General features: G+C 43.5%; 1 protein-coding gene across 2 annotated transcripts in view; it reads left to right on the forward strand.

The window, feature by feature from the left end:
- SAXO1 (stabilizer of axonemal microtubules 1) overlaps positions 1 to 14,801 on the forward strand; it is a 110,523-nt gene that overhangs the window by 86,558 nt on the left and 9,164 nt on the right. For both annotated transcript variants that reach the window (XM_086414974.1, XM_086414975.1), the window contains exon 3: positions 10,116 to 10,318. In XM_086414974.1, coding sequence (XP_086271100.1) covers positions 10,116 to 10,318 — 203 coding nt within the window. The remainder of the gene's footprint in view (positions 1 to 10,115; positions 10,319 to 14,801) is intronic.

The raw sequence follows: 14,801 nt of genomic DNA on the forward strand, positions 1-14,801 counted from the left end.
ATTTAACTTCTATGCAGAGCACATCATGAGAAACGCTGGGCTGGAAGAAGCACAAGCTGGAATCAAGATTGCCGGGAGAAATATCAAGAACCTCAGATATGTAGATGACACCACCCTTATGGCAGAAAGTGAAGAGGAACTAAAAAGCCTCTTGATGAAAGTGAAAGAGGAGAGTGAAAAAGTTGGCTTAAAGCTCAACATTCAGCAAACGAAGATCATGGCATCCGGTCCCATCACTTCATGGGAAATAGATGGGGAAACAGTGGAAACAGTGGCTGACTTTATTTTTCTGGGCTCCAGAATCACTGCAGATGTTGATTGTAGCCATGAAATTAAAAGATGCTTACTCCTTGGAAGGAAAGTTATGACCGATCTAGACAGCATATTAAAAAGCAGAGACATGACTTTGCCAACAAAGGTCCATCTAGTCAAGGCTATGGTTTTTCCAGTAGTTATGTATGGATGTGAGAGTTGGACTGTAAAGAAAGCTGAGTGCTGAAGAACTGATGCTTTTGAACTGTGGTGTTGGAGAAGATGCTTGAGAGTCCCTTGGACTGCAAGGAGATCCAACCAGTCCATTCTGAAGGAGATCAGCCCTGGGATATCTTTGGAAGGACTGATGTTGAAGCTGAAACTCCAATACTTTGGCCACCTGATATGAAGAGCTGACTCATTTGAAAAGACCCTGATGCTGGGAAAGATTGAGGGCAGGAGGAGAAGGGGACGACAGAGGATGAGATGGTTGGATGGCATCACCGACTCGATGTACCTGGGTTTGGGTGGACTCCTGGAGTTGGTGATGGACAGGGAGCCTTGGCGTGTTGCTGTTCATGGGGTCGCAAAGAGTCGAACACAACTGAGCGACTGAACTGAACTGAACTGAACTGTCAGCAAGTCTGGACAACCCAGGAGTGGCCACAGGACCAGAAAAGGTCAATCCTCATTCCACTTCCCTAGAAAGGTAGTACCAAATAATGTGCTAACCATTGGACAGTTGCACTCATTTCCCAGGCTAGTAAGGTCATGCTTAATACCTTGCATACTAGGCTTCAGCATGATGTGAACCAAGAGCTTCCTGATGTCCAAGATGGGTTTAGAAAAGGAAGAGGAACTGGAGATCAAATTGCTAGCATTTGCTGCATTATAGAAAAAGCAAGGAAATTTCAGAAAAACATCTATCTCTGTTTCATCGACTACACTAAAGCCTTTGACTGTGTGTATCATGGCAAACTGTGGAAAGCTCCTAAAGACATGGGAATTCCAGACCATCTTATCTGTCTCCTGAGAAACTTGTATGTGGGTCAAGAAGCAACAGTTAGAACTTGGTATGGAACAGTTGATTGATTCAAGATCAAGAAAGGAGTATGAAAAGGCTGTCTGCTGTTACTCTGTTTAACCTATATGCTGAGCACATTATGAGAAATGCCGGGCAGGATGAGTTACAAGCTGGAATCACGATAGGCAGGAGAAACATCAACAACCTCAGGTATGTGGATGATACCACTCTAATGGCAGAAAACAGAGGAACTAATGAGCCTCTTGATGAGGGTGAAGGAGGAGGGTGAAAGAGCCAACTTAAGACTAAGACTTAAAAAATCTAAGATCATGGCATCCGACCCCATTACCGGATGGCAAATTGAAGGGGAAAAGGTAGAAGTAGTGACCGATTTCCTATTCTTGGGCTCCAAAATCCCTGCAGATGGTGTCTGTAGCCATGACATCGGAAGACGATTGCTTCCTGGTAGAAAAGTGATGACAAACCTGGACAGTGTGTTGAAAAGCAGAGACATTACGCTGCTGACAAAGATCCGTATAGTCAAGGGCTATGGTCTTCCTCTAAAAGAAATAGAGGAAAACAACAGAATGGGAAAGACTAGAGATCTCTTCAAGACAATCAGAGATACCAAGGGAACATTTCATGCAAAGATGGACTCGATAAAGGACAGAAATGGTATGGACCTAATAGAAGCAGAAGATATTAAGAAGAGGTGGCAAGAATACACAGAAGAACTGTACAAAAAGATCTTCACAACCCATATAATCACGATGGTGTTATCACTCACCTAGAGCCAGATATCCTGGAATGTGAAGTCAAGTGGGCCTTAGAAAGCATCACTATGAACAAAGCTAGTGGAGGTGATGGAATTCCAGTTGAGCTATTCCAAATCCTGAAAGATGATGCTGTGAAAGTGCTGCACTGAATATGCCAGCAAATTTGGAAGACTCAGCAGTGGCCACAGGACTGGAAAAGGTAAGTTTTTATTCCAATCCCAAAGAAAGGCAATGCCAAAGAATGCTCAAACTACCGCACAATTGCACTCATCTCACACGCTAGTAAAGTAATGCTCAAAATTCTCCAAGCCAGGCTTCAGCAATACGTGAACCGTGAACGTCCAGATGTTCAAGCTGGTTTTAGAAAAGGCAGAGGAACCAGAGATCAAATTGCCAACATCCGCTGGATCATGGAAAAAGCAAGAGAGTTCCAGAAAAACATCTATTTCTGCTTTATCGACTATGCCAAAGCCTTTGACTGTGTGGATCACAATAAACTGTGGAAAATTCTGAAAGAGATGGGAATACCAGACCACTTGATCTGCCTCTTGAGAAATTTGTATGCAGGTCAGGAAGCAACAGTTAGAACTGGACATGGAACAACGGACTGGTTCCAAATAGGAAAAGGAGTACGTCAAGGCTGTATATTGTCACCCTGCTTATTTAACTTCTATGCAGAGTAAGTACATCATGAGAAACGCTGGGCTGGAAGAAGCACAAGCTGGAATCAAGATTGCCAGGAGAAATATCAATAACCTCAGATATGCAGATGACACCACTCTTATGGCAGAAAGTGAAGAGGAACTAAAAAGCCTCTTGATGAAGGTGAAAGTGGAGAGTGAAAAAGTTGGCTTAAAACTCAACGTTCAGAAAACGAAGATCATGGCATCTGGTCCCATCACGTCATGGGAAATAGATGGGGAAGCAGTGGAAACAGTGTCAGACTTTATATTTTTGGGCTCCAAAATTACTGCAGATGGTGACTGCAGCCATGAAATTAAAAGACGCTTACTCCTTGGAAGACAAGTTATGACCGACCTAGATAGCATATTGAAAAGCAGAGACATTACTTTGCCAACAAAGGTCTGTCTAGTCAAGGCTATGGTTTTTCCTGTGGTCATGTATGGATTTGAGAGTTGGACTGTGAAGAAAGCTGAGCACCGAAGAATTGATGCTTTTGAACTGTGGTGTTGGAGAAGATGCTTGAGAGTCCCTTGGACTGCAAGGAGATGCAACCAGTCCATTCTGAAGGAGATCAGCCCTGGGATTTCTTTGGAAGGAATGATGCTAAAGCTGAAACTCTAGTACTTTGGCCACCTCATGCGAAGAGTTGACTCATTGGAAAAGATTCTGATGCTGGGAGGGATTGGGGGCAGGAAGAGAATGGGACGACAGAGGATGAAATGACTGGATGGCATCACTGACTCGATGGACGTGAGTCTGAGTTAACTCCGGGAGTTTGTGATGGACAGGCAGGCTTGGCGTGCTGTGATTCATGGGGTCACAAAGAGTTGGACATGACTGAGCGACTGAACTGAGCTGAACTGGTGGTCTTCCCAGTAGTCACACATGGTTGTGTGAGGCAATAAAGAATCTGCCTGCTAATGCAGGAGACATGGATTTGATCCCTGATTGGAGGAAACCTCACATGCCTCGAAACATAACCTGCAGTTATGTTGTGGTTAGTGATAGGTTTCAATAAATGTTCTGAACATAAAAACATAATGAGGAAACATATAATTTTAATTCAATTCACTCTAAAGCCACAGTAAATATTTTTGGTTGGAGGATAAATGAATTAAACTTTAAGCTTCTTTCCTCTCTTCAGAGGTAGATCACTGCCCCCCTCCCCAAGATCACTTGTCTTGGTTACAACTAATCAGTAAATTCAATCCATAGATATTCTTTCACAAACTAACTTGAATTTTGCGTTGGGGTTGCTAAAGATTGGACAGGATTTAGCAACTAACCAACAATGATAACTTTCTAGAGGAGAGATGTGGAGTGGACTGCAGTGAGGGTTGTTTATGGTTTTTCTTTGAAAATGGGGGAGACTGAAGCATGTTTAAATACTGACACAAAGCAGCCAGTAAGAGGAAAAGGTGGAACCACTGATCCTTGAGAAAGAGGGAGGAGATTTAGGGGGGGGAGGTGAAAGGATTGCCTTTGGGCCAAGAGGAGGAGCTTTGTTTTTTTCCCTGAATTGAAGTGTAGTTGATGTATACTATTATATAGGTTAAAAGTGTACAATGTAGTGATCACAACTTTTTAAAAACATTCTCTGTTTGGCTGCACTCTGTTTTCATTGCTGGCATGGGCGTTTCTCTAGTTGTGGTGAGCAGGGTCTGCTCTCTGGGTGTGGTGTGCGGCCCTCTTGTTGCAGTGGCTCCTCTTGTTGCAGAGCACAGGCTCTAGAGTGTGGGCCCGGCAGCTGTGGCACACAGGCTTAGTTGCTCCGAGGCATGTGAGATCCTCCAGGACCAGGGACAGAACCTGTGTCCCCTGCATCGCAAGGCAGATTCTTAACCACTGGACCACCAGGGAAGCGTGATTCACAACTTTTAAAGGTTATAGTTCATTATAGCTATTGTAAAATATTAGCTTTACTGTATTGTACAGTATATCCTTGTAGATTTCTATGCATAATAGTTTACGCCTCTTAATCCCCTACTTTTTATTTATAAAGTCATCCTCTTTTTATTTATATTGCCCCTCCCTCTTTCTCGCCACTGGTAACCACTGGTTTGAGTCTGCTTCTTTTTTGTTATGTTCACTAGTTTGTTATATTTTTTAGATTCTACATGTAAGTGATATCACACAGTATTTCTCTTTTTCTGTTTTATTTCTTTTAGAATAATAGCCTCCAAGTCTGTCCATGTTATTGCAAATGGCAAAACTTTATTCTTTTTTATGTCTGAGTAGTATTCCATTGTGTGTGTATGTATGTATCAGAAAAGGTGTGGTATACACCCACCACACAATTTCTGTTCATTAGTTAATGAACACTCGGTTGCTTCCATATCTTGCCAGTTGTTTAAGTAGTGCTGCAATGAACCTAGAAGTGCATGTATCATTTTGAATTAGGGTTTTTGTTTCTTTCAGATATATACCCAGGAGTGGAATTTCTGGGTCATATGGTAGTTCTGTTTTTAGCTTTTTGAGAAGCCTACATACTGTTTTCCACAGTGGCTGCACCAATTTACATTCCTACCAACAGTGTACGAGAGCTCGCTTTATTCTACTTCCTCTCTGACATTTGTTATTTGCGTTCATTTTGATAATAGTCATTCTGGCCGGTCTGCCGTGATATCTCATTGTGGTTTTTATTTGTGTTTTCCTGATCATTAGCAATGTTGAGCATATTTCTCTGTGCCTGTTGGCCATCTGCATGTCTTCTTTGGGAAAATGTTGACTGTTCAGCTCTTCTGTTTTATAATCAATTTTTTGTTCTGTTGTATGAGCTGTTTATATATGTTGGATATTAACCCCTTACTGCTCATATCATTTGCAAATATTTTCCCCCATATTGTAAGTTGTCTTTTCATTTCATTGAACTGTATAAAAGCTTTCAACTTTAATCAGGTCCCATTTATTTATTTCTGTTTTTATTTCCTTTGCTTTAGGAGAGATTGAAAACAGATTGAAAAAACTATTGGTATGATTTATGTCAGAGTATTGTTTTCTTCTAGGATGTTACGGTTTCTGGTCTTACATTTAGGTCTTTAATCCACTTTGAGTTTATTTTTGTATGTATTGTTAGAGAATGTTCCAACTTCATTCTTTTACATGTGTGTGTCCAGTTTTCCCAGTACCACTTACTGAAGAGACTGTCTTTTCTTCATTGTATATATCCTGGGTTCCTTTGTTGTAGATTAATTGATCATAAGTGCATGGGTTAATTTCTGGGCAGGAGCTCTTAAAATTATTTCTGCTTATTAATATGATCAACTGTTTGGATATATTAACAAATTCTGAAGTTTGCACGGCTAAACATTAAAAATAGGGACTTCCTGGTGGTCCAGTGGTTAAGACTTCACTTTTCCAATGTGGGGGCTATAGGTTTGATCCCTGGTTGGGATCCCATGTGAAAATTGGGATGGCCAGATTAAAAAAAAAATTCTCTAGCATGCCAGGATTATACAAATATTAAGCATTTTTTAAAAATTAAAAAGAGATTGAACGAAGTATTGTGTAGCCCCTTTATCATAATGAAAATATCCTTTTCCCTCTTCCAGGCTCATGACCCTGGTTAGCTGTTATGTTATGTTCTTCCTCTTGCCAGACTCTTGTCAAATGCCTTCCTTTAACTTTGCCTAATGATGGGAAATCAAATCGTTTTGGCTTCCCAGCAGGTTCTCTTTAACCTTTACTTAACTCAGAGTTTAACTCAGGGCTTTCCATACTAGATAACTTTTATGACTGTGCACCTAAAAGAAACTTAACATCTTTGACCATTTTTTTTCTTGGTTCAGAGTCAAAATGGGCACAGGAGCTAGGAAATGTACCCCAGGAAGAGAAGGGAGTATTATTTAAAAAAAAAAAACACACAACCTACTAAATTTGAGCAATTTCTGGGAAGGATAAAATATTTTTCTTTTACATGAACTTAAAGGCTGTAAGATTATGAGAGGTTGGGGACCTGCAGTTATGTTGTGGTTAATGATAGATTTCAGTAAATGTTCTGAACATAAAAACATAATGAGGAAACATAAATTCTGATTCAATTCATTGTTAAGCCATGATAAATAATTTTGGGTGGAGGATAAATGAATTAAAGTTTAAACTACTTTCCTCTCTTCAGAGGTAGATCACTGCTCCCCTCCCCAAGATCATATGTCTTGGTTATAACTGATCAGTAAATTCAATCCATTGATGATGTTTCATAAACTGTCTTGAATTTTGTGTTGGAGAGGAAGATTCAGTTAACAATTTCGTTCCTCGAACATGGTAAATGAGGATTTTGCTACATCACCTTTTGCTATTGAGAAACCAACTTCAGGAAAAGTCCATGAATTGGTGAGGTTAGTTGTAGGCAGTCACCTGTGCTTTTCTGTTTAAAAATTTATTTTTGGCTGTGTTGGGTCTTCATTGCCATGCACAGGGCTTTCTCTTGTTGCAGAGCACGGGCTCTAGCAAGCAAGGCTTCAGTTAGTCGTGGTGTATGGGCTTAGCTGCTGAGGCGTGTGGAATCTCCCTGGACCAGGGGTTGAACTGTACTCTCTGTGTTGTCAGGTGGATTCTTATCCACTGCGCCACCAGGGAAGTCCTGTTTTTTTTTTTTTTTTCCTTGTAGCAGCAGGAAATGGGGGCATTAAGTACATTTTAGTTATCATAGAGCCTGGCAGCCCTTGTGGGAAGGTTTTCACAGCAGAAGTAATAGCAGAAGAGAATGTCTCGTGTTCGGTGTGCAGGTTCCAAGGTGTGACGGGCTCATGTCAGGAAGGCACCCCTGGCTGCTCTGGGCTTGGGAGGGCTCTGTGGGGCAGCATGGGCATTCAGCTTTGTTCCTCATCACCTGCCACCTGATATCTTCTGATACACGTTCTTGGAAGCGAACAGGGCTGAACTCTTGGGTAGCCATCAGTGAACACAGGTTTGTATGGAGCTGTAAGGTCTCAGGCTGCCTCCAACCCCACTCCAGCTCTCTGGGGAATGAGGAGAGCCACCTCCCCTTGGGAGCCCTCCTCGAGAACACAAACTTTCTGATGAAAGCCACTTTATAGTTAACTGGTTATCAGCCAGTGTTTTCTGGGCCTTCCCATTTCTCTTGGCAGCCTAGGGGCCTGACTGTCCTAGTTCCCTGCTGCAGCTGGTTTAGCTTTGAACAGATATCAGTGTGAGGCACTTGCACGCTTAGAAAGGTAGGAGCGGGGAGCTGATCCCTGGGTTCTTATTCAGCCCATTCCCTCCATAAACCCTGACTTACACTGTCAGCTGTCAGCTGCCTCAGGTCTTTGCGCTTCCTCTTGCTATTTGCCAACACGGAGCCCCTGGGGACAGAGCCCAGGCTGCAGGCCCGGTAACTGCTGCTGAGATGTATTTTTAAACCTACCCAGAGGGTGTTACAGGGAGTTCAACTGAAGCATCTCCTGTTTCCCCTTTGGAGCCCTAGGGAAACTAATTCTCCGGCTTCCTAACTCCTTCCTTCCCTCCCACCAAGCACTTTCAGTCCCTGGTTTGGGTTTATTGACAACCATATGTATAATTCATGCAAGACAGGTTACAGTGGAGCGTGTTGCCTCTGCTAGTCAAGCATGGCTCAGTAACACTGCTCCAGATTTCCGCGGGGAAGTAGGTTTTTACTGGTGTTTGGGCCCAATGTCTTCCTGTCCGGAAGCCTTCCCCTTCCCTTGGTGAGGTCGTTTTGGAAGTGCCATTAGGGAAAAGCCACCTTCCCCCTGTCCAGTTGGATAAATGAGTTTCAGGCAAGAACAGCCTGTTGTGTGAAGCAGAAGTTCTCGGAGAAAGAGGGGAATGTATGCTGAAGAGTTTGCCCTGGGCAGCTGGTGGGCCGTGGGCGCCCAGGCTGAGCCAGGGTACTTTGTGCTGGTGGTGGTGCTGCAGTGTCTTGGTCTTTGTAGAACTGTGGGGTGCTTTGGGAAGAGAGTGTATAGTAGAGTGTCATGCTTTTTCTTTTCTCTTTTTTAAGTTGGGAGTATAAATTGCTTTACAGTGTTGTATTTAGTTTCAACTGTACAACAGAGTGAATCAACTGCACGTGTACATTTATTGCCTCCTTCTCGAGCTTCTGTTCCCACCCCTCTACATCATCACAGAGCATCGAGCTGAGCTCATTGTGGTTACACACCCAGCTTCTCACTAGCTCTCTGTTTTACACGTGGACTCCCCTGGTGGCTCAAAAGATAAAGAATCTGCCTGCAATGTAGGAGACCCAGGTTCAGTCCCTGGGTTGGGAAGATCCCCTGGAGAAGGGAATGGCACCCACTTCAGTATTCTTGCCTGGGAAATTCCACAGACAGAGGAGCCTGGCGGGCTATAGTTCATGGGATCAAAAAGAGTTGAACATGACTGAGAGACTTACACACACACACACACAATATATGTATAGGTCAGTGGCATTCTCCCAGTTCTTGCCCGCCTCCACTTCCCTCTCTGCCCTGTGTCTGTTTTCTAAGTTGGCGACTTTATTCCTGCCCTGCAAATAGGTTCATCTGTACCATTTTTCTAGATTCCGTATATATACATTTGTATATGATACTTATTTTTCATAGAATGTCTTGATTTTTCTATTCCATTGTTTCCATATACTCTGAAATAATGGGAGTGCTGATGCTAGAGAGCTGAGAAGTGAAAGGTTCATTGTCTGCATTTATTGGTCTTTTCTTCTTGGTTTTCTATGAGGTTAAGTAGAGGAAGAAGAAAAATATTAGCATGAGCTATTGGGAGCATAGAGAAGGAGGTGGGGGGACCTGAAAAATAGAAGTCAGCTCCACAATGAACAGGTTGGGGGAGGAAGATGGAGACAGCAGGCACAGGAGAGACCTTCTCAGTGGTCCTGGGTGGCTGCAGTGGGATGGGGGTGGGGAATGAGGGGGAAGGGGAGGGGGGTGCAGCCAGGGAGGAAGGCCGAGGCAGGTCCAGGAAGGTTTGCATCCTGTGCTAGAAAGTTGGGCTTTATCTGGAAGATTTTTAAACAAGGGAGTGAAAGGGTAAGATTTTGGGTTTAGACAAGTTGATTTTGGCTCTCTAGGATAGAAGAGTGGCAGGTGGTGGGAATAATGCAGGAAGCCCAGGTTATAGGTTATAACATGACCCATGGGAAATGGTCAGGGTCTGAACTGAGGAGGAAAGAGGAACCGATGAGCTGCAGGGTGGAGGTAAGGAGCAGGCACTTGGTGAATGGCTGGCCCTTGACGGTGTGTAACCTGAATGAGAAGTGAATGGCAATGTCTTTGTCAAAAGTGGGAAACAGGAGGCAGAGCAGTGACGGTAGAGAGGAGAGGATGGCTTCTCAGCAAGCGCCTGTAGAATTGGGTTGAATGGAAACCATGAGCCTTATTCTGAGGCAAGGGCTCCCAAGGCATGTGCTTATTTTCCTACAGGAGAGACTTTGGGCCTCACAAAGTGTTACCAGTGAAGATCCACCAGCCCAACCCGTTCGTCCCAAGTGAAGAGAACATGGATCTGCAGACCACATATAAACAAGATTACAACCCTTACCCCCTCTGTCGAGTTGATCCCTTCAAACCTCGGGACAGTAAATACCCTTGTGGGGACAAGATGGAGAGTCTGCCTACTTACAAAGGTGGGAGAGGCTGGAGGGGCGGGGTTGGGGAGGATGGGCTGAGCCTGGGTGCTGACTGGGAAATGGGTTTTATGCACACATGCCCTCAGTGCACGGGCTGGGCAGTCTTTTCTGTGGTCAAATCTGGCCTTCAGCCTGTTTCTGTGCAGCTGGAGAGGTAAGGATGGTTTTTAAATTTTTGAATGATTAAAAAAAAATGAGAAAGACTCTTTCTTTAGGGCATGTGAATATTAAATGAAATTCAGAGTTCAGCATCATAAGTATGTTTTGTTGGAACACAGCCACTCCCATTGGGTTTGTATATTATCTATGGCTGAGTTTGTGCTTCGGCAGCAAAGTTGAATAGCTGTGGTAGAAATCATATGGCATGCAAGGCCTAAGACACTTAATATCTGGCCTCCTACAGAAAATATGTACCAGTGCCTGCCTCAGCTTGCCATTCCCATCCTGTATTGGGCAAGCAGTTCAAGTTTAAGCCAAGTTGGGTTTCACCACTGATTGATTCATTCACTTGTTAAAAAATTATGGAAATGTAACATGCAGAAAAATGTGCAAATATATAGACTACTGAATTTGTAAAATTGTATTATTTTTAATGGGCTGAGTACCTCCTCCTGAATAATACATCAATCCTTTTAATCTTTAAAAATTTTTTTATTTTATATTAGAGTGCAGTTGATTAACAATGTTGTGTTAGTTTCAGGTGTACAGAAAAGTGATTCAGTTATATGTATACTTATATCTATTCTTTTTCAATTTTTTTCCCATTTAGGTATTATAAAATATTGAGTAGAGTTCCTTGTGCTGTATTTGCTATAGGTAAAATAGATAGCCAGCAAGGACCTGTTCATCTTTAATTCCTATTGGACTGCAAAAGTTTTAGGAAAGTTCTAGAGGAAAGTGAGAATCCCTTGGTGAGTTGCCAGGTAGCTGACAGTACAAAGGCAAATTAGACCAATGAATTTTGAGTGAATACGCATGGAAACAGGATGCAGATTGAAATGTATAGCATCGATACTCCCTTCTAGTTACCGTCCCTACCCAGAAGAGGACCACTGTGCTGACTCTGAACTTCGTAAATTAGTTTTGCTAATTTCCTCCTTTATTGGGCATTTTCTGCATTCCAGGCATGGTATTAGGACCCGTGAGGGAAGCATAATGACCTGACCTTGACCTTGTAGTCTGGTAGGAGAGACAGGGTATCGAGTGGTGTGTGCAGCAGGTAGCAGTCATTCACTCTATGGAGCACACAGGACTGATGCCATGGGGATGGGTGGAGGCCAGGTTTGTGATCAGTAACTGTGCTGCTTATGATGTACATGGTCACCCTAAGACTACGCGCAAAACTGTGCCTGTCACATGTCTGTGATGTCTGCGTGCCTGTGGTGATAGTGGTATTTTAAAAATTTGGCTGCATCATGCAGCACATGGGATCTTAGTTCCCTGTGAAAGTGAAAGTTGCTCAGTCGTGTCTGACTCTGCAACCCCATGGACTATACAGTCCATGGAATTCTCCAGGCCAGAATACTGGAGTTGGGTAACCTTTCCCTTCTCCAGGGGATCGTCCCTGGAGATCAAACCCTGGTCTCCCACATTGCAGGCAGGTTATCTACCAGCTGATCCACAAGACAAGCCTAAGAATACTGGAGTGGGTAGCCTATCCCTTCTCCAGTGAATCTTCCCAACCCAGGAATCAAACTGGGGTCTCCTGCATCGCAGGTGGATTCTTTACCAACTGAGCTATCAGGGAAGCCCCTTAGTTCCCTAACCAGTGATCTAACCCGCAACTCTGCATTGGAAGCGTGGAGTCTTAACCATTGGACCACCAGGGAAGCCCCCAGTAGTGGCTTAGTCAAGCTTAACACTTGGCCATGGGGAGGTGGAGAGGCTGGAGGGGATGTTAGAATCTTCCTGAAGCCTTTCCAGGAGCTGTTAATCTGTCATTCTGGAAGATTCTAAATGTGGCTGAGTATCTCTGCTTTTGCTTTTCTTTTGTCCTTTTACTTTCTTTAGTGTCATCTATTATCTTTTACTCTTCCATAGCCACTTTCTGCCAAGCCACGTTCTGGACACTGTCAAATCCCCAAACAGCTCCACCTTCGTGCCCTCCACCATCTGGTCCTTTTGGCTCTTGTATTTACTCCCCCTGTGACAGTCCTTGGCCTCACTGGGACCTCCAGCCCACTGATGCCTCAACCTTCCTTCTCATCATCATCAGCCCCTCCTGTGTCTGTTCCCATGCAGCTTATTCCATGTTTTATCACTGCAGCCCCTCTCTTCTTCTGTCCTTCTGTTGCATCCTCCTGGTAACAACCAAACCCTGCCTTCTCCATGTGTACTGCTGGACGCCTAGCTGTGCGTCTCTCCAACCTTATCAGCTCATCTCTGTTGGCCACAGAAAGCAAGCAGAGAGATCTTTTGAATATAGAAATCTCACCTGACCTCTTCTCTACCTAAAACTCTTCAAATAATCACTCCAGTTCTTAGGATAAACTCCCCCACCTTTGCCCACTCCTCTGCTGCCTTAAAGATTTGCTCCTCCTCCCTGAGCCCCTCTACTCTGGCCACAGGAGCTGCTTTCAGTTGCTTTGCTCCACTTCTTTTCTGTCTCAGGGCATGTTGCACTGCCCTTCCCTCTTTAGAGAGCCACCCTCCTGTCCCCTCTCCAGTGCTCATCCTTCTGCAAAGGGCAGAAGCATCACACCTTCCGAAGGTGCCCCAGACCTTCCCCCATGCCAGACCAGACACATCCTGTAAGGTGCTTGAAGGCTGACTTATCCTACCTTGTTTCGTAATTCATTTTGTAATTTAGTTTAACGTTTGTCTCTTTGGCTAGATTGCAGGCTCTAAGAGAGCAGGGGTCTGCCTTTTTCTTTGTCTGTTACCCTCAACAAGGCAGGCACCATGGCAGATGTTGTATTAAGGAGTCAGCCCAATGAGGCACGTTGTGGGGTGGCACTTTGGCCTCTGCAGGGCTCCTCTGTTTCGCTTTTCATCCCAGTGTTTATAGGAGGGCAAAAAATGGACACTGAGCAGGCAGGAAAAAAACAGAGCCCAAGTGAGCACTTCCCTTTGATGGGTGAGGAGGCAGGGCTTCTGGTAGGGCTCATCTGACCGCATCCTCTCCTCTCTACATCCTCCCTGTGGGCTTCCTGGATTTACAAGTCTTGACAGAATCAGAGGCTCCTCAGAACAGCTGTCTGCTCAGCTCAGCTTCCCCTCTCCACCTTGCCCTGGGTACAAGGAGAGATTTAGGGCTGAGAAATACTCCCCGCTTTCCTTAGTCGTTGACAAGGATGGAGTATCCCAGTGGTATTATTTAAAAGGATATCTCCCTCCTCTCCTCCCGCAAAATAATCCCCCCTCAAAATCAACACACAGAAAAAAATATCTAATCTGCCATATTCTTCCCCTTCTCCAAACATTTACATCTCAAATTACCCTCTGCAAACCAGAGAATAGTATTCTACTGGTAAAACTGAGTCATGGCTGACTTTGCCTTACTGAGAAAGTTAGTATTGAGAAAACCCTATTTTCTTTTTTTTAAAGCAGTTAATAGGTACCAGAAATTTGTCTGCTGGCACAGACTTACATTTTTTTTTTTTAAAATTGAAGTATGGTTGATTTACACTGTAGTATTAGTTTCTTCTGTACAGCAAAGTGAATCAGTTATATATCGACTCCGCTCTTTTTTAGATTCTTTTCCCATATGAGCCATTACAGAGTATTGAGTAGAGTTCCCTGTGCTATAGAGTAGGTCCTTCTTTGTTATCTATTTTATATATAATAGTGTGTATATGTCAATCCCAGTATTCCAGTTTATTCCTTCCCTCTGTCCCCCTGGTAACAGTTTATTTTCTACATTTGTAATTCTATTTCTATTTTATAGATAAGTTTATTTGTATGCTTTTATTTAGATTCCACATATGAGTGATACCATATTGTATTTGTCTGACTTGCTTCGCTTAGTGTGATAATCTCTAGGTCCGTCCATGTTGCTGCAATTGGCATGATTTTGGTTTTTTTTTTTTATGGCTGAGTAATACTCCATTGTATACATGTACCACATCTTCTTTATCCACTCCTCTGTTGGTGGACGTTTAGGTTGCTTCCATGACCTGGTTGTTGTAAATAGTGTTGCAATGAACATTGAGGGTGCATGTATCTTTTCAAATTGTTGTTTTTTTTTTTTCCCAGATATATGCCCGGTAGTGGGATTGCTGGATCAAATGGCAGCTCTGTTTTTCATTTTTTCCCCCCAAAAAGATACGTTCTCACTCTTTTTTAAAAAATACTTTTATTTATTTATTTATGACTGTTCTGGGTCTTCACTGCTGTGCAGGCTTTTCTCTAGTTTCAGCAAGCAGGGGCTGCTCTCCGGTTGAGTGTGTGGCTTCTAACTGCAGTGGCTTCTCTTGTTGTGGGGCATGGGCTCTAGGGCACGTGGGCTTCAGTGGTTGCGGCTCTTGGGCTCTAGAGCACA

The sequence above is a fragment of the Bos grunniens genome, chromosome 8 (assembly GCF_055505025.1).
Source record: "Bos grunniens cultivar Pamir isolate PY7600 chromosome 8, Bosgru_T2T1.0, whole genome shotgun sequence".
NCBI lineage: Eukaryota > Metazoa > Chordata > Mammalia > Artiodactyla > Bovidae > Bos > Bos grunniens.